The sequence below is a fragment of the Odontesthes bonariensis genome, chromosome 13, assembly GCF_027942865.1.
Source record: "Odontesthes bonariensis isolate fOdoBon6 chromosome 13, fOdoBon6.hap1, whole genome shotgun sequence".
Classification (NCBI taxonomy): Eukaryota; Metazoa; Chordata; class Actinopteri; order Atheriniformes; family Atherinopsidae; genus Odontesthes; species Odontesthes bonariensis.
Genome location: NC_134518.1, coordinates 27,196,630 through 27,220,800, shown reverse-complemented (window position 1 = coordinate 27,220,800; position 24,171 = coordinate 27,196,630). Strand labels below are relative to the sequence as shown.

At 45.0% G+C, this 24,171-nt stretch overlaps 1 protein-coding gene across 1 annotated transcript; it reads right to left on the bottom strand.

The window, feature by feature from the left end:
• Positions 1-18,965: 18,965 nt before the first annotated feature.
• On the bottom strand, positions 18,966-24,159 carry LOC142397182 (uncharacterized). The gene is made up of 6 exons (XM_075480525.1): positions 24,114-24,159; positions 20,534-20,866; positions 20,069-20,425; positions 19,655-19,786; positions 19,522-19,559; positions 18,966-19,417 (listed from the first exon to the last, which is right to left on the bottom strand). The coding sequence occupies exons 1-6, from the start codon at positions 24,157-24,159 to the stop codon at positions 19,283-19,285; spliced, it is 1,041 nt and encodes a 346-aa protein (XP_075336640.1). The 3' UTR covers positions 18,966-19,282.
• Between the last annotated feature and the right edge of the window lie 12 nt (positions 24,160-24,171).

Here is a 24,171-nt window from a genome sequence, read left to right as displayed (position 1 = left end):
CTCTGATTTTTCTTGGCTAATTAATATTGTTGTAATATTCATGTGCTAACTGCAAATCTATTTATTGTGGATGACTGAAAGCATTTTTTTTTTTTTACAGTTTTGTGTATATGTATGTGTTTACTTTATGTTTCTATAACTGTATGACCGACCAAATGTATGTATATATTTAGTCATTTATTCATATTCATATTCATATTCATATTTCATACATTTTCATATAGCCATTTTCACACATGCCCTGGAGTCCTGAAAATTCAGTGTGGGGGCATGATGTGTGACCTATGTTTGCGGCATTCACTTGAATCATCTTGGAGAGATCGGGTGTGTAATTTGCAATTGTATCAGCAATTCAACCTGGAGAGACTCACACGGAGAGATAGGGAGACAATTGCAAGCAAGGTTTATTGTCAATATTCTTTGGCGCTCGGGCCCCGGCGGAGGACATGCAAGCTGAACCGCTGTGAGCTTGCAAGTCCGGCATAGGGAGATAGATGCTGAATATCTTCCCCCCTTGGGACCCGAACCTGGTGGCGGAGTCATACGAAGGAAGCAGATGTCGAGGACTTGAGACATCGGGTGGAGATGGGGAGGTGGTGGGATGCAGCTTGCTGACGAAAAGGTAGAGCCCAGGAAGGAGCGCCTTATATGTGGATCTGGATGGTTGATGAGCGATTGCCAACACCTGGTGGTTGATGAGCGATTGCCAACACCTGGTGAGTCTGCCATGTTGAATTTGCGGCTAGCCTTCATTTCAACCTGGAGAGACTCACACGGAGAGATAGGGAGACAATTGCAAGCAAGGTTTATTGTCAATATTCTTTGGCGCTCGGGCCCCGGCGGAGGACATGCAAGCTGAACCGCTGTGAGCTTGCAAGTCCGGCATAGGGAGATAGATGCTGAATATCTTCCCCCCAAAAACTGAGCCGGGCCGAGCTGGTGAGGGACTGGCTGGAAGGTGCCTGTGAGAAGGTTGCCCCCCCCCCAAAAAGAGGAGTGAGCCCGCCTGGGCTGCCTGCAGAGAGAGAGAAAGGGAGTTAGCACGCTTGGCTGCCGTGGATTGAGCCCGCCTGGGCTGCCTGCGGAGAGAGAGAGAAAGTGAGAGTGAGCCCGCCTGGGTTGCCTGCGGAGAGAGAGAAAGGGAGAGTGAGCCCGTCTGGCTGCCGTGGATTGAGCCCGCCTGGGCTGCCTGCAGAGAGAGAGAAAGTGAGAGTGAGCCCGCCTGGCTGCAGCGGATTGAGCCTGCCTGGGCTGCCTGCGGAGAGAGAGAAAGTGAGTGTGAGCCCGCCTGGCTGCAGCGGATTGAGCCCGTCTGGGCTGCCTGCGGAGAGAGAGAAAGGGAGTTAGCAAGCTTGGCTGCCGTGGATTGAGCCCGCCTGGGCTGCCTGCAGAGAGAGAGAAAGTGAGTGTGAGCCCGCCTGGCTGCAGCGGATTGAGCCCGCCTGGGCTGCCTGCAGAGAGAGAGAAAGGGAGAGTGAGCCCGTCTGGCTGCCGTGGATTGAGCCCGCCTGGGCTGCCTGCAGAGAGAGAGAAAGTGAGTGTGAGCCCGCCTGGCTGCAGCGGATTGAGCCCGCCTGGGCTGCCTGCGGAGAGAGAGAAATGGAGTTAGCAAGCTTGGCTGCCGTGGATTGAGCCCGCCTGGGCTGCCTGCGGAGAGAGAGAGAAAGTGAGAGTGAGCCCGCCTGGCTGCTGCGGGTGGAGCCCGCCTGGGCTGCCTGCGGAGAGAGAGAAAGTGAGTGTGAGCCCGCCTGGCTGCCTGCAGAGCGAGAGAAAGGGAGAGTTAGCACGCTTGGCTGCCGTGGATTGAGCCCGCTTGGGCTGCCTGCGGAGAGAGAGAGAAAGGGAGAGTGAGCCCGTCTGGCTGCCGTGGATTGAGCCAGCCTGGGCTGCCTGCGGAGAGAGAGAAAGTGAGTGTGAGCCTGCCTGGCTGCAGCGGATTGAGCCCGCCTGGGCTGCGTGCGGAGAGAGAGAAAGTGAGTGTGAGCCCGCCTGGCTGCAGCGGATTGAGCCCGCCTGGGCTGCCTGCAGAGAGAGAGACAGTGAGAGTGAGCCCACCTGGGTTGCCGGAACAGTGAGCCCACCTGGGTTGCCGGAACAGTGAGCCCGCCTGGGCTGCAGGAACAGTGAGCCTGCCTGGGCTGCAGGAACAGTGAGCCCGCCTGGGCTGCAGGAACAGTGAGCCCGCCTGGGCTGCAGAAACAGTGAGCCCGCATGGGCTGCAGAAACAGTGAGCCCGCATGGGCTGCAGAAACAGTGAGCCCGCATGGGCTGCAGAACAGTGAGCCCGCCTGGGCTGCAGGAACAGTGAGCCCGCTTGGGCTGCAGGAACAGTGAGCCCGCCTGGGCTGCCGAAACACTGAGCCCGCATGGGCTGCCGAAACAGTGAGCCCGCATGGGCTGCAGAAACAGTGAGCCCGCATGGGCTGCAGAACAGTGAGCCCGCATGGGCTGCAGAACAGTGAGCCCGCCTGGGCTGCAGGAACAGTGAGCCCGCTTGGGCTGCAGGAACAGTGAGCCCGCCTGGGCTGCAGAACAGTGAGCCCGCCTGGGCTGCAGGAACAGTGAGCCCGCCTGGGCTGCAGAAACAGTGAGCCCGCTTGGGCTGCAGAAACAGTGAGCCCGCCTGGGCTGCAGAACAGTGAGCCCGCCTGGGCTGCCGAAACAGTGAGCCCGCTTGGGCTGCAGGAACAGTGAGCCCGCTTGGGCTGCAGGAACAGTGAGCCCGCCTGGGCTGCCGAAACAGTGAGCCCGCCTGGGCTGCCGAAACAGTGAGCCCGCCTGGGCTGCAGGAACGGTGAACCCGCCTGGGCTGCAGGAACGGTGAGCCCGCTTGGGCTGCAGAAACGGTGAGCCCGCTTGGGCTGCAGAAACAGTGAGCCCGCCTGGGCTGCCGAAACAGTGATCCCGCCTGGGCTGCAGGAACAGTGAGCCCGCCTGGGCTGCCGGAACAGTGAGCCCGCCTGGGCTGCAGGAACAGTGAGCCCGCCTGGGCTGCAGGAACAGTGAGCCCGCCTGGGCTGCAGGAACAGGGAGCCCGCCTGGGCTGCAGGAACAGTGAGCCCGCCTGGGCTGCAGAAACAGTGAGCCCGCCTGGGCTGCAGGAACAGTGAGCCCGCCTGGGCTGCAGGAACAGTGAGCCCGCCTGGGCTGCAGGAACAGTGAGCCCGCCTGGGCTGCAGGAACAGTGAGCCCGCCTGGGCTGCAGGAACAGTGAGCCCGCCTGGGCTGCAGGAACAGTGAGCCCGCCTGGGCTGCCGGAACAGTGAGCCCGCCTGGGCTGCCGGAACAGTGAGCCCGCCTGGGCTGCCGGAACAGTGAGACCGCCTGGGCTGCAGGAACAGTGAGCCCGCCTGGGCTGCAAGGAAAGTGAGAGAACGGGGAGAGTGAGCTCGCTTGATTTGCCGCTTGGGCTGCAGGAACAGTGAGCCCGCCTGGGCTGCAGGAACAGTGAGCCCGCCTGGGCTGCAGGAACAGCGAGCCCGCTTGGGCTGCAGAAACAGTGAGCCCGCCTGGGCTGCCGGAACAGTGAGCCCGCCTGGGCTGCCGGAACAGTGAGCCCGCCTGGGCTGCCGGAACAGTGAGACCGCCTGGGCTGCAGGAACAGTGAGCCCGCCTGGGCTGCAAGGAAAGTGAGAGAACGGGGAGAGTGAGCTCGCTTGATTTGCCATAGAGATAGAAAGCCCCCTTTTGCTGCCAAGAGATAGTGCTGCCAGAGAGAGAGAGAGAGAGAAAATCGACAATTAGAGCTGAAGGACTCCACCACCAGTAGTTGCGAGAGCTTACCTATAAGCTGAGCGAGCGCTTTTTTTTTTTTTTTTTTTTTTGCAGTGGTGTATCTTGTGTACATGCAGCCACGCTGAAGGACTCTTTATGTGGTCTGCAACATATCCGCATACCAAACATATTGTGTCACAGCACAGCCCTGACTTCCCTTGTGGGAGATGCAATGTGAATACCGTTTAAGGTAATGAGAACATGTCCTCCAATTGTAAAGTTCTGCCTTCCAGACAGCATGAGAAAATACGCCTGCATTTCTCACTTAATACACGCACGATTTCACATCAGAGTCATCATAGTCAGTTCCATCGTTATCGATATTTCGGTCACTTCCTGGTCTGATTTAGTCAATATCATTACCAGTTAATAGTCTATCATAGTTGAGCTGCAACACTTTATGAAACATGGCGTCACCAACATCTTTACATGCTGATCATGTGTTAACAACGCCTTACCCAAACAGTTTGGTCAGTCCTTGGCTGGCTTTGGGCTGCGACATCATTTCGTTAGGCTAAGAAATAAATGGTCCTGGTTAGCAAGACATCATGGTTTGTGATCATTCAAAGAGGCACCACTGAGGATGCTGTGATGGTGGTAACAAGCTGACTTTGAATTTAAGTGCTGGATCGAACATCTGTTGATTATCAACTGCTACGCCCAACGTAGGCTCGAACCCACGACCCTGAGATTATCGGTCTCATGCTCTACGACTGAGCTAGCCGGACTGTTACCTGTACGGTGATCAGCTGGAGGAGCGGAGGGGGCCGGCTTAACGGAATGTAGGGACAGAGGGCGCTACTGTGGCCGATGGCTTGGCAGGAGAAGCATGGGTTGCGTGAGCCAACATAACCAGGAGCTCGGTGTCCAGGACGGACCAGTCCAGGCGAACACCCGACTGTGACAGAACAGAGGTGGCTTTTGAGTCCAGCTCGACTCGGCGCTCGGGATAAACGGAGCAATAACGTCCCTGTGGACCCCGAATGCAGCTACAAACTCGCCGATGGAAAGAGGCGGGGATCGGCCGAGCGGAACACAGCCGTGAAATCAGAAGAGGGAGCGACCTGCCGGTCGACCACGGGAGAGGGAAGCAACCAGGGAGACCAAGTTGATATGTTGCCCCTGCAGGATCCTTGGAGCGAAGACGAAACGAGACATGAGCGTGAGCGGGCACATACGGCTGGCCTAGGCGAGAGAAGCAAGCGTGAGACCGGGAAAACATATTAAACCAATGAGACAGAGTACCATAACTTACCCTGCGATGGCTGGGCGGGCGTAGGCGAGGGAAAACGCTCCTTAGGAAGAGCTGAGAAGCCAGCTGGTTCGGCTTGAACCAAAGAAGTCGGCTCGGAGGCTGCGCGACGGCTACTATGTCGGGCTAGATGTAGGTTGCGAGAGCGTCTCTTTATATTTACCGGGCTGCTTACCGGGCTGCTTACCGGGCTGCTTACCGGGCTGCTTATCGGGCTGCTTACCGGGCTGCTTACCGGGCTGCTTACCGGGCTGCTTGGTTTCCGGGCTGCGATTTGGCTTGCGAACCATGCAGCTTGCTGACGAAAAGGTAGAGCCCAGGAAGGAGCGCCTTATATGTGGATCTGGATGGTTGATGAGCGATTGCCAACACCTGGTGGTTGATGAGCGATTGCCAACACCTGGTGAGTCTGCCATGTTGAATTTGCGGCTAGCCTTCATATGTTGTGATGCATTTATTGTCTGTGAACAAGTGGGCTGGGGAGAACTGTCTCTTCATTCCCCTCTCTGCTAACTTGTATGGTGCTTTCTACTCGCTCTCTGATCTTGTAGAAACATCCAAAGACATACTGAACTAATATCAACCCGCTTTGCTACCAGAGGGGAGAACACTTTGGACCTTGTTTACACCAACATAAAGAAGGCCTACAGAGCAGCCCCCCGCCCCCACCTGGGCTCCTCAGACCATCTCTCTGTGATGCTAATTCCTGCATACTAGCCCCGGCTCACCAGAGAAAAACCTGCGGTGAAGAAGGTGAGAGTATGGCCTGAGGGAGCGATGTCTGCACTGCAGGACTGTTTTGGGTGCACTGAATGGAGCGTATTCAAAGAAGCTGCAACAGACAACCAGCTCACCAACGTGGAGGAGTATGCTGCATCTGTGTCGGACTATATCAGTTGGTGTATGGAGAAAGAGACTGTAACTAAAACCAATGCCGGTTTGGCAATGGTATTATCCGGGACCTATCCCGGCCCAAACCATCGACCTGGGCTGCTTGGCCCATGGGGAAAATAGTTGTAACTAATTTTTGTCACTTATCTTATTCTTGCATTAATATCAATTGAACTGTAGTCTGCATAAATTCACCATTGCAGCGCAGCCGCCTGCTGCATCACAGCAGATTAAATAGGTTCTACCATGTAAGGGAATTCTCTTCTCCCAAATGTTTCAGATGGTTTGGCCCATGGCTCGTCTTTTAAATAACAATGGCGCGAAACAGAGCGCGTCAGTGATGGAGGGTAGAAAGAGGCCAGGTGGAACAGAGAGGGCTAAGCTCAAAAAAAGACAGGAGGTGGCAGCCAAATGTGCCAAATTGACAGATATCTTCTCAAGACAAGCTGGTAGGTTACTGAGAGATTTGGATAATAGGCCTGGTTGTGAATTTGATCAAATAGGCTATAACGTGGCGAACGTTTGCAATGTTAACTCAACTGTCATCTGACAGCTTTTGTTGTTAAATATGTAAAATCTCACAATTTATATGATTTAGAAGTGTATTCCTATATTCAAAGAAGAACCGAACACTTTCTTTACATTCCAGTTCTGATGAACAATTAACGCTTTATCACGCTTTATCTCCTCATCAACTGTAGCCTGCATTCCCACAGGCGCGCACATGTGGTTACTAACGCAATATTAAATAGGGGCGATCACATTTGTTGTTTGATGTTTGTTATTAAATGCATCTCAAACATGCAATTAAAATAAATATAATTATTTAGAAGGGCTGTATGCAAATATTGTACATGGTTTGCGTGAGCAGGGACAGGGGCAGCGCGAGCACGTTGGGGTGTTTAGTTGCCTTTTTTATCGCAAGCCAAAGCTGTCATATCCACACGTCGAGAGCACACGCTATATATCTTAAAGATCGCGTTCTGTTTTTTTATATCACGCGTGGTATAAGGACACCCGTAAAAAGCGCCCCTTTTCCTCCTTACGGGACGCGCTGTATAATGCTTGCAAGGGCGTAATTTTGGGTAGGGACGCTAGGGTCACGTCCCTACCAATATTCAGCCCCCTACTCAGGGTCTCCGCGGATCCTTAAAAAGTATAGGGCTCGGGCACGTGACGTCACTACGTGAGCGGCGGCCATACTGGAGGCTCAGAACTGCTTTGTTTACATTGTTTTCCACTGCGCGCAGACGTGCTCCCGCCTGGTCTCGGAACTTTCTTCGTTGGTTTATCTATTTTACTTATTGTCTTTGCCACTATGGTCGCACGTTGCTGTGTCATGGGGTGCAATAGCGTAAGCCGTGACAGGAATGGGGGGGAAATCGTAAATGGTTTATCTTTTTTTACCGGTTTCCTGCTTGGAGGCGCACCCACGGAGACCAAACAAAGCGTCGTCGACTAGCATGGATCGCTGCTGTAAGACGACCAAGCATAACTTTCCACTCAATCCCGGTGTCGATGAGAGTGTGTTCTCTGCATTTTCATTCTGGTAAGTTACAGACTTTTGTGTGCTGGGACTTTTGTGTGCTGAGATAAAGATCCCCGCCTTCACAAGAGGACACTGTCAGTTGGAAGCAAGGGATGTCTCAATGGGTTAAAAGCGGAGGACAAATTTCGTGTGTATGCATGTATACATGACAATAAATCTGATCTTAATCTTAATTTAATGTGGAAAATACAAGGAAAATTGCCCATCTCCAAATTCACATGGAAAGGGCGATTGGAACTGTCAGAAACAATACAGCTTTTTGTCAGCAAAAGTACCTATCAACATAGTTCTGCCATGCGAAGGTGAAGACAAAACATTCTTTGACAAGATTGTGTCTGTATGTTGTACTCTGACCACCATGAGCAGGAGTGTTGTGCAAAGTTGAAGTCGTCTGAAATAAATATGCTTTGAGATACAGCCAAGTGTGTGTGTTTCATTATTTATTTACAAGTAGAGTAACATGACAAAAGTGTCATTATAATTGAAACTGTTGCAAAGTATAAGCACTGACACCACATACTATATACGCAATTATGTCCAAAAGGGTGAACTTAGGCAGTAAATCTTCGTCGACAATCCATTCCTTGCTCGGTATTTCATAAGGGTCCAGTCCGTTTATAACGCCAATCTTCTGTATGTACCGATCCCTGGCTTCCTTCTGTAATGTATCCCGGTATATCCCACATCCTTTCTTCGATTTTAACATGCTTTTCTCTCACTGTTTGGTCCTTGATCTCCGTCTTGCCTTTGGTTTGTTTACGAGATTGTGCCTCCAATATGGCGACCATATCCCAGAATGCAACGCGTGTGCCCGAGCCCTATTAAAAAGTCTTAAATAAAAAAAACTTTTTTAAGGTCTTAAAATGTCTTAAATTTCGCCGATTTTTGAAGAGTGGCATTAAATTTCATCTGGGCGAAATGAAAGAAAGATATGTCTGGAGAGTCTATCGCTCTGTGCACAATTGACGTTCGAACTTTTGTGTGTGCGTCAGTACTTCCGGTGAAAACTTCCGGTGATTTGACAGCTAGCGCGTCAGGTTAGGGCCAGTGGCCGTAAACAAAGGTTAACTAATAGCCGAGAAGAAAGATGATAATATAACGTAGCTAAAAAGACTAGCTTTCTTCAGTAGCCTAATGCTTACCGATTTAGCAAGCCTAGCAGCCTAGTTGCTAATGCTAGCCGCAGTAACGTTACCAACCATACCCGACGTCAAGGAGTTGGCTGAGCAGGGGCAAGATTATGGGGCTGGCAGAGTTAACTTCATAATGGGTGAGTGCAGGTTTCATTCACTTGTTTTCATTCTTTCACAGGATTGATTCACTTCATTGGTTTATCCGATTGCTGGCCGCCGAGCCATTATGTGTCTGGGTTTGTGTAGGTTACTGATCATGGTTGTTAGCAGTTGATAGTCAGGTTGTGTGATGTGTGTGTGAGTGTGTATTTTTTCTATGGGTACATGCCATTGACTGTATGAGCGGTCTGTGCTCGTTTTTATTTATTTGATTAGATTGGAGATACTTTATTAATCCCGAAGGATATTAGATTTTGTCGTGTGGTTTATGCAATGCAAAGTCACTGTCCATAGTCTGTGCTTCACGTGAGTTGTCCAAAGTTCTGGTTTAAGTTAACTTGGGTAGTAAAATCGTTTTGCTAGTTGTAAAAGCACAGTAGACATAACTCGAAAATTAGGTTCAATTATAGATTTATTTTGCTCAGAGCCTCAGACAAATAGACAGACAAATGGCAGCGAAAACACGCTCCTTCGCAGAGGTGTGACAATTGGGCACGATTGTCCTGTAGTGTGTGGTGTTGCCTTGGGTATCACTGAAGCACACATTTCACACTGGACTTTTTTTCAACACCGAACAGCCTAGAGTGTAGTTTTTATATATATTTTTGCCGTGGTAATGGTCTTGATTTTTATTCTTAGAAGTCTTAAAAGTCATTAAATTTGTTGATAAAAAATGTGCAGATACCCTGCATTATATGAGTTACATTACATAACACTTAGCTGACTTTTTTTATCCAAAGCGACTTATAAGAACACATTATTGGTTACAGTCTCTGGAGCAATGTTGGGTTAGTTGTTTTGCTCAAGGTCACTCCAGTAATGGATGGGGGTGTAAACAGAGGTAGCCTAATCGTGGGATTTGAGCCTGCAACCCTGTGATTTAAAGACCAACTCCCTAAACATTAGGATGGCTCGTTAACATATAGCATCTGCATGCCATTAACTTATGATTGGTAATGCAAAAAAAAAAAAAAACTGTCGTGGAGCACTTTTGTGTCCCCACCAATGTCAAAATCAAAGTTACTCCCTTGAATGCTTGAGCACGCGTGCCGAAATACACCACGCGTCCTCTAGATGCTCACCTCGTGACTATAGGGTGTTTTTCTTCCCCAAGTTTTTAGCTTCTTGTCTTAAGCCACTGCTTTTAACATCTTTGTGTGCCTAAACTGCCTTGTATGTGTCTTATTATTTTATGCTACATCATTTTAACATGTGTTGGACATTGCTGTCAGTGTTGCAACTGCACACTGCGCCTATGTCTTTGTATATTATATATAATAAAACATAATAATCAAGCTGGAACATCCCCTGTGTAAAGGTAAGTTCAGTGTGGCACTGGCCATCTAGAGGACGCGTGGTGTATTTCGGCACGCGTGCTCAAGCATTATACAGCGCGTCCCGTAAGGGGCGCTTTTTACGGGTGTCCTTATACCACGCGTGATATAAGAAAACAGAACGCGATCGTTAAGATATATAGCGCGTGCTCTCGACGTGTGGATATGGCAGCTTTGGCTTGCGATACACCTCAGAGTCTGCACGCGCGTTCTATCCGCGGGAATCAGCATCATGTTTCATGTTCAAGCCTTCCCCTCCCATTTATTATAATGTGAGCTGAGCCCGCTCACGCCCGTGCAGGGAATAGACTGTTCTATTTTCAAGTTGCAATGAGCACTTATCCGGACACCGCGCGGGCACGACGCTTTGATGTGAAAGGAAGAATCTGTTTTCTTGTTGATTTCTATCCATTTCGGACTGAACACGAATGCAGATGCAGACCCGTGCTTGCTGTGTGTAAACGAACCGAACACTTGCTTTACATTCCAGTTTTCCATTTTTTGACAAACAGTTTCAAATGTGCTGTCACGCTTATCTCCTCTGCAACTGTAACCTATTTCGTCTCGCCGTCATATCGTGCATTTCCACAGAGGCGCACACACTGTGGTTATCAACTCACTATTAAATATATTTTTTTATTGTTATCGATTGTTTTTTGTTTGTTTTATCTTTTTTCATGGACTCAAATTCCGCCTCCATATCAGAGTGGCCTGAATTTGAATTAAATTCCCGGACTGAGAAAATGGCCCACCCCGGCCCTGACTAAGACTATAGTCACACGGGCCAACCAGAAACCCTGGATGACCAAAGTGGTGCGAGCGAAGCTGACAGAACGCACTGCTGCGTTCAAATCTGGTGATGCGGTGGCTCTCAGATCGGCGAGGGCCAATCTGAACCGTGCCATCAGAGACGCCAAGCGAGCCCACAGTCGGAAAATCCAAGGTCTCTTCCAAGACTCCAGCAACACAAAACAACTGTGGCAGGGCATCCAGACCGTCACGGATTATAAACCCACACCCCCATCCTGTCAGAACGATACCGGCTTCCTCAATGAGCTCAACAACTTCTTCGGAAGATTCGAAGAGCTGAACAACACCCCTGCGAGGAAAGCGACTCCACACCCCGACGAACAGGCACTCAGACTCGAAACCACGGCTGTGCGGAGAGCTCTGAGGAAGGTTAACGCACGGAAAGCTGCAGGCCCTGACAACATTCCAAGTCGGCTGATGAAGGAATGCTCAGACCAGCTGGCCCACGTGCTCACGGACATCTTCAACACGTCCCTGAACCAGGCCGTCGTCCCCCGGTGCTTCAAGTCCGCCACCATCGTCCCGGTCCCGAAAACGTCCACAGTCACATGCCTTAACGACTACCGACCCGTCGCACTCACATCTTCCATCATGAAGTGCTTCGAAAGGCTAGTTAAGGACCACATCACTTTCACACTCCCCCCATCACTCGACCCGTTCCAGTTTGCATACCAGCCCATGCGCTGTGCTGAGGATGCAGTCTCCACTGCTCTACACCTGAGCCTGGAGCACCTGGAGGAGAAGAACACCCACGTGCGGATGCTGTTTCTGGACTTCAGCTCAGCATTCAACACGATAATCCCCCAGGACCTGGTATGCAAATTGGGCCCCTTGGGACTGAACACCCCCCTGTGCAACTGGCTGCTGGACTTCCTCACTGACAGAACCCAGTCTGTCAGAGTGGGGAACAACACCTCCAGTGTCATCACCCTGAACACTGGTACCCCTCAGGGCTGCGTCCTGAGCCCCCTGCTGTTCACCCTGATGACCCACGACTGTCGTCCACGCTTCAGATCCAACCACATCCTGAAGTACGCAGACGACACTACAGTGGTGGGCCTCATCCGGGACAACAACGAGGTGGCCTACAGGGAGGAGGTGCGTCATCTGGTGGACTGGTGCAGAGGTAACAACCTGATCCTGAACGTTAACAAGACCAAGGAGATCATCGTTGACTTCAGGAGATCCAGACCCAGCCACTCACCACTCATCAACGACTCAGCTGTGGAGGTCGTCAGCAGCACCAAGTTTCTGGGGGTGCACATCACAGACAACCTCAGCTGGTCACCCCACATCACATCACTGGTGAAGAAGGGACAACAGCGCCTGCACTTCCTGCGTAGGATGAGGAGAGCTTCCCTCCCTCCCCCCATCCTCCAGACCTTCTACAAAGGGACAATTGAGAGCCTGCTGACCAGCTGCATCTCCCTCTGGTCTGGGAGCTGTAAGGCCTCCGACTGGAAGTCTCTGCAGAGGGTGGTGAGGACAGGGGAGAAGGTCATCGGGACTCAGCTCACACCTATCAGAGACATAGCAGACAGGCGCTGCCTGTCCAGAGCCCACCAGATCCTCACAGACCCCACCCACCCCAACCATGGACTATTCCCTCTGCTGGCGTCCGGCAGAAGGTTCCGAAGCATCTTCTGCAGGACAACCAGATTGAGGAACAGCTTCTTCCCCCTGGCCATAAGACTGCTCAACGCACATCCATCCATCTCCCCCACATAACAACAACCCAACCCCCCACCCCAATTGACATGGACAATTACTCACACTGTACCTTACACACTTCCACGTCTGTGGAATTTCCCTTAGGCTGAGTGCAATATTTTAGTAACACTTTTGCACTTTGTGCATTTTATTTATTTATATATTTTTTTGTATTCTTTATTCCGAGTGCTGGCACACAGCACTTCCACACCGTTTTATATTGTACCGTCTGTATAGCTTGGATATCTAGCGATGTTGACCGGTAGTCGAGGAACGACATTTCGTCGTCAAAACTCACTTGTGTTTTTTGTGCAATGACAATAAAAGAAAGTCTAAGTCTAAGTCTAAGTCTATTCTCAAGATTTTTTAAAGAAAACAGTTATTTTCTATGTGTAATTTCTGTGTCAAAGTCTGTCTTTTGCTCACCTTATACAGCTGCTCCCCCACATCCCCTCCTTTGTGTTTCTTGCTGTGAGAGTGCACCTCCAACAGAAAGTCTCCAGCTGAAAAGCATGAGTGAGCAAACAAAATCTCTGGCGTTCATGTGTGAAAACAGCTCAAGCCATATTAAATGTTTGGAAACAAAATACTATATATAGTATAAATTAGGGCTGTGACTCGATTAAAATCTTTAATCTTGTTAACTACAGGCTTTGAAATTAATTCATCGAAATTGATCGCATTTTAATCGCATATACTTTATCCTTTAGAAAATTAACATTTTCAACAATATTTCAACAAACACAGAACATATCCCTATTTGAAATCTGAATGTAGCGTGCATGAAAACACAGTATATAGAATCTTGGATGTTAAGCTGCGTTGGGCCCCCGTTAGCTTCCACGCTAGCTGCTACATGTTTAGCGTTGAGGTGATATTTGAGGCTTGATACGCTGCGGTGATACGCGAATTCCTTGTTGCATAATCTGCACACAACCACGCTCTTGTCGACGCTTCCATCCGTCTGTATTTAAAAAAAATAATAATAATAATTATAGTGTGCGACTAAAATGCGTAATTTTTTTAACGCGCTAATATGTGTGTAGTTAATTAATCAAAATTAACGCGCTAAAGTCCCAGCCCTAGTATAAATATATATAAATATGTAAGTAATGCATAGTACACATTTCAGTGCATCTTCTTTTATTTTTATGGTTATTTTGCCTTTAGATTGACGTCTATATATAATTTATTTTGCTCTGATGGGATGAGTCTACTTTTGTTACCTTGAGCTAAACAAAAGTGGAGACAGCACAGTATTTTATATAATTTAACCAATTACTATTCAGATAAAACTTGTTGAGGAAGTCCTTAATGTTCAATAACTGAGTCAGTCTTGTTTGTTTGTATCACTGAATTATTGTGTGGTGTTGTGTGGCCATATAGTAGAAAAAATGTGTAATATTTTAATGAAACAGAACAACCAGTACATAAACTCAGAACTTAAACTTAAACACTTAACTTTTGAGAGCTTTATGGTTAATTCTATTTACGCACATTTGTGGTTGACAAGATGCCGAGCTATACTAAAAAGGGATTTTTTTCTGTTTGTTTTTGAGAAACTGCAGTGTGATTTCTAAGAGTGTGATGTAATCAACATTGAAATTAAATGAAAAAGGAAAGCTGGTTTAAATTTCAATTCTGGTTAGAATCTCTTAAGTACTCATAGACCCAGCTTAGTACCAGCACTTGCTTCAAGCTGATCTAAATCAAGTATGGGGTCAGAAGCAAAGGAAGATAAAGCTGATGATCCTGAGCTAAACCACAAGCTGAAAACTTTATTCAAGTCAGTGACTCATGAGTCAAGGTTTCAGCAGAAATCAGATTCTCAGTTCAGTTCAGATCTTTACTGGTTTTCAGCAGTTGTAAAGAAGATGCAGACAGAACACAGGATATTGAAGGCAAGCAACCTGATTCAGCCACAAAATACCTGCTATGATAAATGATAAACAAAGTAATACAGTGCCGCTTATAGTGTCAAAGAGGATTTGGCTGATTGATTAAGTGCATTAATTTCACTTCTATCTACTGCACTTTCTCATGGGAAGTCTGTACCACCGACCAGATGGGAGAAGAACAAATTAGTCATTGGTGGCTAAAATTGACCTTGCCTTCCTCACTAATTGTCTGTTTTTGACATTAGATATTGTATGCCACTTATGTTGCTGGTTGTATGTATAACAAAAGACAGACCATTTTTGTTGTGCATTGAAATTTTATCATACCAAAAGACAAGGAAGAGGGTTAAAATTAGTGGTGGGCTTAGATTAATTTTTTTAATCTAGATTAATCTTACTGAAATCTTGAAATTAATCTAGATTAATCTAGATTAAAATGGCTCATTCAGGGGTCCGACAATCCGCGGGGTTCGCGGAAACAGACGTGTAAACTTTAGTTCCTATCCAAACAATAGTCGTTTAATCCTGAGACTGTTGCAACTGCCGTGTCAAGTGCTTCAATACAATAGTGTAGTAACCCCACGTATACCTTTCTCACTGCAATTAAGTTTTATTTCGGATTTATTTCGGATTTTGTTTAGAATTTAGTTTCTTTTTCACAGCTGCCTCTGCTATTCCTGCTCTTCTCAGGTGTACCTAATGTAGTTTTACATCATTTGTAACGTGATGTATATCTTGTATAACAAATTGTAAATAACAAAACGTTTATTCGTGTCCCTGCCCTCACTTTCCTCATGTTTTTTTCCGCGGGGGTGCTGCACAGCCGCGGGGCCTTTAAAAATTGAACATTCTAAATGTGACGTCACGAGCTACCAAAGCAAATTCTCAAGCGAAGCTTCTCCAGCGAGGTCGCTCTTGGTGAACACGCAGCATTAGGGCAGACCATCTTATTCACATGCATGACTCCAGCAGTTTCTCTAGCTTCGCCAACTTCTCATATTCAGCACTTGTTGGGAGGGCCAGGTGGTGCTGCTGTTGAGATAGCGTTGTGTGCAGTGCGTCTCTGTTGCGCCACACGCGTAGTATCCTCCCTGCGGCCACCATATTAGGAGCGCTGTCTGTTCCAACAGAGCAGATTTTGTCAACTATCCCCCACAGATTAGCGACCTCCATAAACTGCCTAGCACAGGCTTCTGCAAAGTGGCGTTCTTCTGTTTTAATCACACCTAACGGCAGACAAAGTACATCAGCCCACACCCGAGCTAAAATATCAAGGTAAAAGTCATCACAGTTTGCTTAGGCTACCTATTTTGACCCAGTTCCCAACCCAACTTTGAGAATAGATTAACGGCGATAATTTTTATATCGCCCGCTAAGACTCTCAAATTATCGCAGCACGTTAACGCCGATAACGGCCCACCACTAGTTAAAATAGACTCAATGAACAGCCTTTAAAATGTAACCATCAGTGTTTTTTTTTCTACATCAAAGTCCATTCTCTGGAGGCCCTTCTTGCAGATTGCAGTTGTGCTCAGATCAGAAGGACAAAATGTTCTCCACAACTGTACCTAAGTACTTGTAACAATCTACACTCTCAACCAGTGTGTCCTCAATTATTTACTGGAACAGATGAATAGGAGGCTTTCTGAGAGTCAATGGCCATGTCTTTGGTTTAGCTGACATTTAACTGGAGGAAGTGGTTAATATACCGCTCCACCAAGTAATCCACCACTGGCCCATGATGAACCTCTCTGTCCTGTACCAGAAAATTTAAAAAAAAAGTGTTATCTGTGAACTTAAGGAGGTGTTTGTTTTTTCTTGCAGTGAACCAGGCGAACACTTCTGAGACAGGACATATGTAGCTAAATGCAGCATCCTTACTGGCAGGATTAATCACTGTATTTATTTTATTTTTTTAAATTAGAACAGCCCAATACAAAACAGAAAAAGATAGACTTACATTTTTTCTACTTGAAAAAAAGCCAACAGTGTGGCAGCATCTTTAATAACAACCAAGACTATGAATTACAAATTGTATGCATATATGCTTTGCTCTGGTCATTTTCTTACTACTACTGTGACTGAGCTAACTGAGCTGAGTGTGTGTTATTGCAGCAGCACAGGGACAGACCAGAAATAAGTAAACATAAATACAGAAACAGTATCGTTACTCATTTCATAGTGGAATGAGTTGAGAACTAAATAACATAAAAATGATCAACGTAAATCCAAATGATTTTCCCATGGAGGTCTGGATTTGGAATCATACTTAACATAAAAGTGGAAAATCACATTACAGGCTGGTCCAACTTCAATTCTTTAAGACAAGTCAAAATGAGGATCAGTAGTGTGTGTGGCCTCCATGTGCCTGTATGACCTCCCTACAATGCTCCCGATGAGGTGGTGGATGTTCTCCTGAGGGATCTCCTACCAGACCTGGCTTAAAGCATCAGTCAACTCCTGGACAGTCTGTGGTGCAACGTGGCGTTGGTGGACGGAAAGAGACATGATGTCCCAGATGTTCTCGATTGGATTCAGGTCTGGGGAACGGGCAGGCCAGTCCATAGCATCAATGCCTTCATCATGCAGGAACTGCTAACACACTTCACCCACATGAGGCTTAGATTTGTCATGCATCAGAAGGAACCCAGGGCCCACTGCACCAGCACATGGTCTCACAAAGGGGCTGAGGATCTCATCCCGGTACCTAATGGCAGTCAGGGTACCTCTGGCTAGCACATGGAGGGCTGTGCGGCCCTCCAAAGAAATGCTTCCCCACACTATTACTGACCCACCGCCAAACCAGTCATGCTGTTGCAGGCAGCAGAATGTTCTCCACAGCGTCTCCAGACTCTGTCACATCTGTCACATGTGCTCAGTGTGAACCTGCTCTCATCCGTGAAGAGCACAGGGGGCCAGAGGGTTTTGCTTTGGGTTGAAGATCTTCTCCAGTGTGGGATTCAGATCAAACATTAATTAATTATTCCTATTTTGCTTTGTTGAACTCATCAGAAGGTCTGGCATTAAGTGTTAGACCTAGTCATTTTCTTTAGGATTCTGTACCTGGAAATGCTACTGGGAATGTTTATATGTGATTTGGTCGCTATTCTGGGCTGTGAAGGGAGCCTATTATTCTTATTATGAACTCATAGATGTTAACAGACCACTCAGAGCTCTGAGGTCTGCTAACGAACTATACCTGGATGGGCCTAAATGCAGGCTAAAAGCTAAAGTCGATCAAGCTTTTGCAGTGGTTGCCCCTAAGCTGTGGAATAGTTTACCGCTGCATATCCGGTCGTCAGAAACTCTGGAAATTTTCTAATTCTCTCTTAAAACCCACCTTTTCTCCCAGGCTTTCAGACCTGGGTGAGACAAAAGTTGTCTTTGTGTGTCGATTATATATACCTTTTGCTGAAATTGTCTTTGTGAAATTTATCTTTGGATTTTATTGTTATTCATTTATTTAAAGCGCTTTGGTCAACCTAGGTTGTTATAAGGTGCTCTACAAATAAACGTGACCTTGACCTTGACCTTATTCATTTGTTGATCCCTCTCCCACTATTTCCAAATAAGTGTTGTAATATTGTTAGTTTGGACGGTGGGTAATGGTACTCTGCACTTGAAAATTCAGATGAATTAGTTGAAACCATTAGGGTATGATAGCATGTTTTCAGAACAATTATATGATTGGTCTATGAGTAGTTTTCAGTAGTTTTTCAATCAAGTTGTAAGTAATGGGGTGGGGCCAGGTATTATCTCTTTAGTCACTTTTTACACAGAAAAACTCTCTCTTTTTTGAAGCCAGACCACCCATTAGAAGCAGGCCGGTGGGCAAACTGTAGAGGGCCAAGTGATGATCTCACCTGCAGCTTTAAAATGAAGACCTTACATTTCATTACTTTCTTGCAAATTCACTATAGTATTTAGTCAAATGGATCCAAAAACACAACCACAATTACCCCTGGCTGGAATTGGAACAAAATCAATGTTTAAACTTCTCAATTTTAGATCTTCCTTTCCTTTCAAACCGTGTACATCCCAGAATGCACAGCCTTCCCTCCACATCCGCCCACACACACAAACACACTTACTGCTCATCCCTCTGGGGTTAGGGTGCCACTGTGACGCATTAGTTATCGTAATACCACACACATACTTGCTTAACATATATTGCCCAACCTCAGCATTTCCAACAGCAACTGCTTGATGTCAATCATAACTCACTGAACATGATGCTAATAGCATGTATTTACTCTATCTGGTCATGTTCGCCCAACTGGCCTGTCAGTCTGTCTTGTCCCACTGTCTGTACATCATCCTGTCTTGTTTCTTGTCGGTGCTGTCGCTTAGTTGTGTTCTGTGTTGTTTGTTTCACATTTTGTATATTTTTGTATACAAAATTTATACGCATGTGCTACCACTAAAACGGGGTGGAAGATAACACGTGAACATATGCAAGCTTAACATTTTGAGTTTATTGTTGAACTTTAATACCACATGAAAAATAAAGTTCTCCTCCGAAGAGGGTGTGGTGGGCCAAAAAAACAACAGAAAAAATTAAAAAATATTCCCTTAGAAATAAGATAAAAAAAACAAATAAATTCAATCTGATTGTAAAGCATTGTGAATAAAGTAGCTTCAATGACAAACAATGTAATTGTAGAACCAATTCCTGAGGTGAAAAACAAACCTCTGCCAAAGTGCTAAAATGTGGCTGCACTGTGGCAGAGGAAAGAAAAAGATTAGCATGAAATACCATATTCAAAGCATTGTTAATGTATCCCCAAAGCTCTGACATCAGTGTAAACCGTCTCCTCCTGAGGAGCTTTTACATTCCTTCTCTCTGCTCTGCCAGCTTTCTTCCTCGTGAAGGTTGGTGCAGCATAAGTCAATGAGTCCTCATCTCTCTGAGGAAAAATATGACATTCATGGAAGAATTTTAGGAGAGGACAGAAATCAAACACATACAGTATATGCATAAAACAATATGAGTCTATCTTTTTCACTGTACCTGCTGACTGTGATGATCATTGCAGGCTGTTACAGCATCTGTTTGCAGTGTGACAGAAATGGAAAAATATTAAACCCATACTCCACTTTTATAAAATACTGTTTGATAGATTGATAAATGAAACTTTTGTTACCATTATAACAACCACAAGTTTTCTTCTTGATGGTATAAATGAGGACGAATATAACAATGAGACTTGTCATCAAAGCAGCACATAACAGCAGGAGAACTGTATTGGCTGTCTGCAGATCCCACATGTTGGGTGCTGGAAAATGAAAACACCCATAAATTATAATTAATGATTTTGGTAAAATTTTACAATATTATGAAATGTTTGTGATGATTTCAATGTATTTTACCAGATTCTAAATAATCTTATATAGAAAGTTCTAAATACAGGTCGCCAGTCCATCACAGGGAAATTATGATTCATTTTAGTAAAATTTTACAATATGATGTTTTATATGTGAAATTTTTTGATGAATTCCATTGGATATTACCAGATTCTAAATTATAAATGATTTTATATAGAAAAGTCTGTAAATACCTTGGATGTCCAGTTTTGCTCCATTTCCAAATAAAATTTCTCCACATGCAGCCACAGCACAGTAGTAAGTCCCAGCATCAGAGGAGCTGACGCTCCTGGAGTGGCTGTAGACACATTTCTGTGTTGAGTTAGTCTCAGAAAGCCTCTCACACCCATCACCACTGTTTCCATGAGCATAAAGTAAACTGGGATGAGAATCATCTGATCCAGCTCTGAACCAGTACACACTGTGATCTGCTGAACAGGTTTTCTTCTCAGATTTAAAGAGGACTGAACACTGAAGAGTCACTGGGTCTCCTGGGTGGACCGGATCAGATGGAGGCTCCTGAATAACAGCAGTGATATCTGGTTCTGGTCCTGAAAAGAAAAAAAGAAAAAAATTGGAAAAAAGACAATCATGTTTTCACCCACCTATTGTGAAGACAATCTATTGAAAATAAAATCCATGAATTCACTTTCATTTACCTTTAATTTCCAGAAAAGTTCCATATAAAAAGGCCACATCAACTAGATTGATTCTGATACAGTAGTAAAGACCAGTGTCACTGAGCTTAGCTCCATTAAATTGTAGAATAAAGTTTCCAGGCTTGTGTTTAACAATAATGTTATCAGTCACATCAACTTCATCAAACTTAAAGTGAAAAGTTCCACCCAGAAATTCGGGCCAGTTTCCAGAAACAAGTCTGATCCAATGAAAGGTTCCTCGGGCCGAAGAAGCTGTCTGATAAGGACACGTCAGGGTCACATTTTGGCCAACAGGGACAGTCGTGGTGATGAACATCAAATCATCTGTGGATCCTGGAATACATGCGCCCCCCAAAAAAGAATTAGAAAAAACAATTTTGTACAAACAATAAAGAAAGACATGTATATATCTTATACAGTATACTCTATATATAATATTTTCTTATATACTTACGTCCCACGCTGAGCATCAGCAGTGCATGAAATACGATCAGCATTTTTTTGAATAATCCACCAGAGGCTGCATTTAAATAACAAGACGTAAAAAGGAGGGTCACTTTAAGATAATCATGCAAAGTGGGAGTGAACAACTTCTAAGTGATCTGATTGGCCTTGATGTTTCACTGTACCTCCGCAGTGGAAATAATGTCAACCATCTTTCCGACCTAAACACATAGAACATCAACAGCTTTTGTTTCATGTTGATGGAGGGTTTTCATTATTTACACAGAATAAAGTCCAAATATAAAAAACAAACTTTTGAACTTTTCAGCTGATGTTGTTACAATAAAGCTGTTTTTGTTTAAGACACAAACACATATAAGCCTGAGCAAAACATAATTTTATCTCGTCGGGATCATTTATTGACTTAATTTTCTCTGACATAAGATGAAGGAAAATGAGACGACATGACATGCTTCATTTTTGTTTTGTTTCTGCGTTATTTATAGGAGCTGCTGCCTGGTTTCCAGAAACCTGAAACAGATCACAGGTACAGTTTTCATTATTCATAGCATGAAATATTCTTCCTGTCAGTATGAAATAATTGATTCTGACATGTATGAGATGATGTTCAACTTTCATAAAATCATGATTGAGGTATGATGGAAAGTAACTTGAAAGAGAAAGATTATAAAGGCAACTTGACTGAAATGATGATAGTTGACGGGGGAATCTGTTTGTTGTACATCCCCCCCAAACGTTTGGGGACTCAGTAAGCAGCTTTTAGAAGTTGTTTAAATTGTAGCAGCAGAGGCCACAAAATCCAGATTTTGAACCCTAACATGTTTCTGGAGCTTTATTATGAGAACTTGATTTTTCTGTATGAAAAATACAAATTCTAACTTTTTTGTTGCAATGATATCAAAAGGTAGAAGAAACTATGTAAATACTGAATATATTCCTGCCAGTCAATTTAGATATGCCACGTCACAAAGAATGACAAAATCTCTCTGCCTGTGAGTGATGTTAGCAGGAAGAAGACGGCATACAGAGCTGGGTAGGTGGCTGCGGTCACACCTTACTTCCTTCATCTCTATAGGCGGTTTATGAGAAGCAGAGGCAGTGCACTACTCTGACAGTAAAAAATACACCGTTTAACTTTAAGAAATGCTCCAGCGGTGATAAAAAAAAAAAACAGCTCATAATACAAAGAAGACCAGTCTAACATCAAAGACTCTGACATTGAAGAAAACGTTAAAGTAGAGTGGATATTTCTGCATCACAATGAAGGTCATCTGCTTGCAAAGTGGGAGTGGTTAAAACTGCAGCAGTGTTTGTTAGGCTGCAAAACATTCTAGCTCAACATGGTCAATATATAGTTGACTTCAGGTGAGAATAAATTGGCTTGTTAATTAGATTGTTTCTGATACACAGCGCACCAATGTCATTAAATCAGTAAATCACTAGTTTGATTTCTTTTTGCCTTTGGGAACATGTGTCGCTGTCACACTGCACTGTCTCACCTCATGTTTCCCGTTTGTGTCTCCACTGTTCACCATCTAATGAAGGCTAAAAGGTAAACATTTCTAACAGCATCCTGTGTCCCACGCCTCCACACATAGTGTGTTTTTAGTTAGGAGAATCAGCAATAAGGAGATGTTTTGTCTTTGTGTGCACAGCACTGGTTGTACATGAAACAGAAAACACAAATAATCTATGGAAACTTCAGCGTTCTGTGGTTGGGCTTTTAAACAAAGGTGTGAGAAACAAAGTGGCTTTACTTCCTGTCTAACCAACTACTTCAATCTTGTGAAGAGGGTCTTTGACTGCTGTTTGATCCTTTTTAAATTAAAAAAGTAAATTTGCAATGTTGTTATGACTAATATTAATATCAGAACAACTTACAGGAGCAGTTAAATGGTAAAGGAAGGATTTGTGTTCCTGCTGTAATTTATTCAAGCTGGTAGTTTTGTATTTTTTATTTTCAGTTGCTCATGAATTAAGAAATATGTACATTTGTCATAAAGATGAACTGGCAGCCAGTTCATACCAATGGTGAATGAATCCATACATTTAAGTTAAAACCCAAAATCAACTTAAATCAAGATAGTGTGTTTCAAACTGCTTTTCTGTGGAAAGCAATGAGTTGCATTTTTGAAAACACATCAAAAATAAACAATAGCTTTTACTACACTTAAGTATTCTGAAAAGAATTCTTACAATTTATCAAACTAAAAGTCATCTCCTTAACCCTCTCATGTCTGTTTTCTCACTTCTCATGTTGTCGCAGCTCTGTTCTCAGACTAAACAGCTTCAGTGGTTGGTCAATGGGCGGAGAAACGGCCCACCGCAGCTTTTGTCTCTGAGGGTTGCTGCTTAATGTGGCTCTGCTTGCTGTTCTCTTGACAGACTTACAGAGAGCGTTCACAAAGCTGCAGCGATAAAGAAACATATTTGTTCAAGGGTGTTCACATGATTACTAAGAAATAAATTTGCAAGACTTTTTTAAGAAAGTTGGACATTATGTTAATGAAGTTTCTCAAAATATATGATGATTTCTGAAAATCAATATGTTGCACTTTAATTTTCTTTCTTTCTCTCTTTCTGACAGTCTAGCTCAAACTGCTTCAACAGTCCTTTTATTTTAAGTGTTTAAGTGTTAAATTCATTGCATTAGCTGTATTTTTTCATATCTCCATCTCAGATAAACTCTTACCGAGAGGAGTCAACAGCATTTTTGGACAGAGCTGATATCTAGGTTCCTTCTTGCGAAACACAGATCTGCGTTACATTTCTTTATGCAGCTTAGCGGAGGTGCCACTTTCAAATCTATCTAGCTCTCTATCTAGCTCTCCAGGATTACCATGCCTTTAATGTGTTTCACTTCACACCACAGAAGTAAAAATGAATCCGTCTGTGTAGGCCTGTTGATGAAAACATGACAAAATGAGTCTGTGATGACAGCAGAAATCTTATTGTCATTAAGTAGGAAAGAAACAGTACATGCTGTCGTATCCTAAAGGTGACACACTGTACTGTAAACATATCAAAACATGTGTCCGTTCAAATCATTGTTGAAAAAAGAGACAAAGTACACAACAGCAAGAAAGAAATCTTAAGATATTTTATTGCAACATACTTGAAGCGTTGTGGTCAGCGATCAAGCAAGAGTCATACATGACCATCATTATAACTTT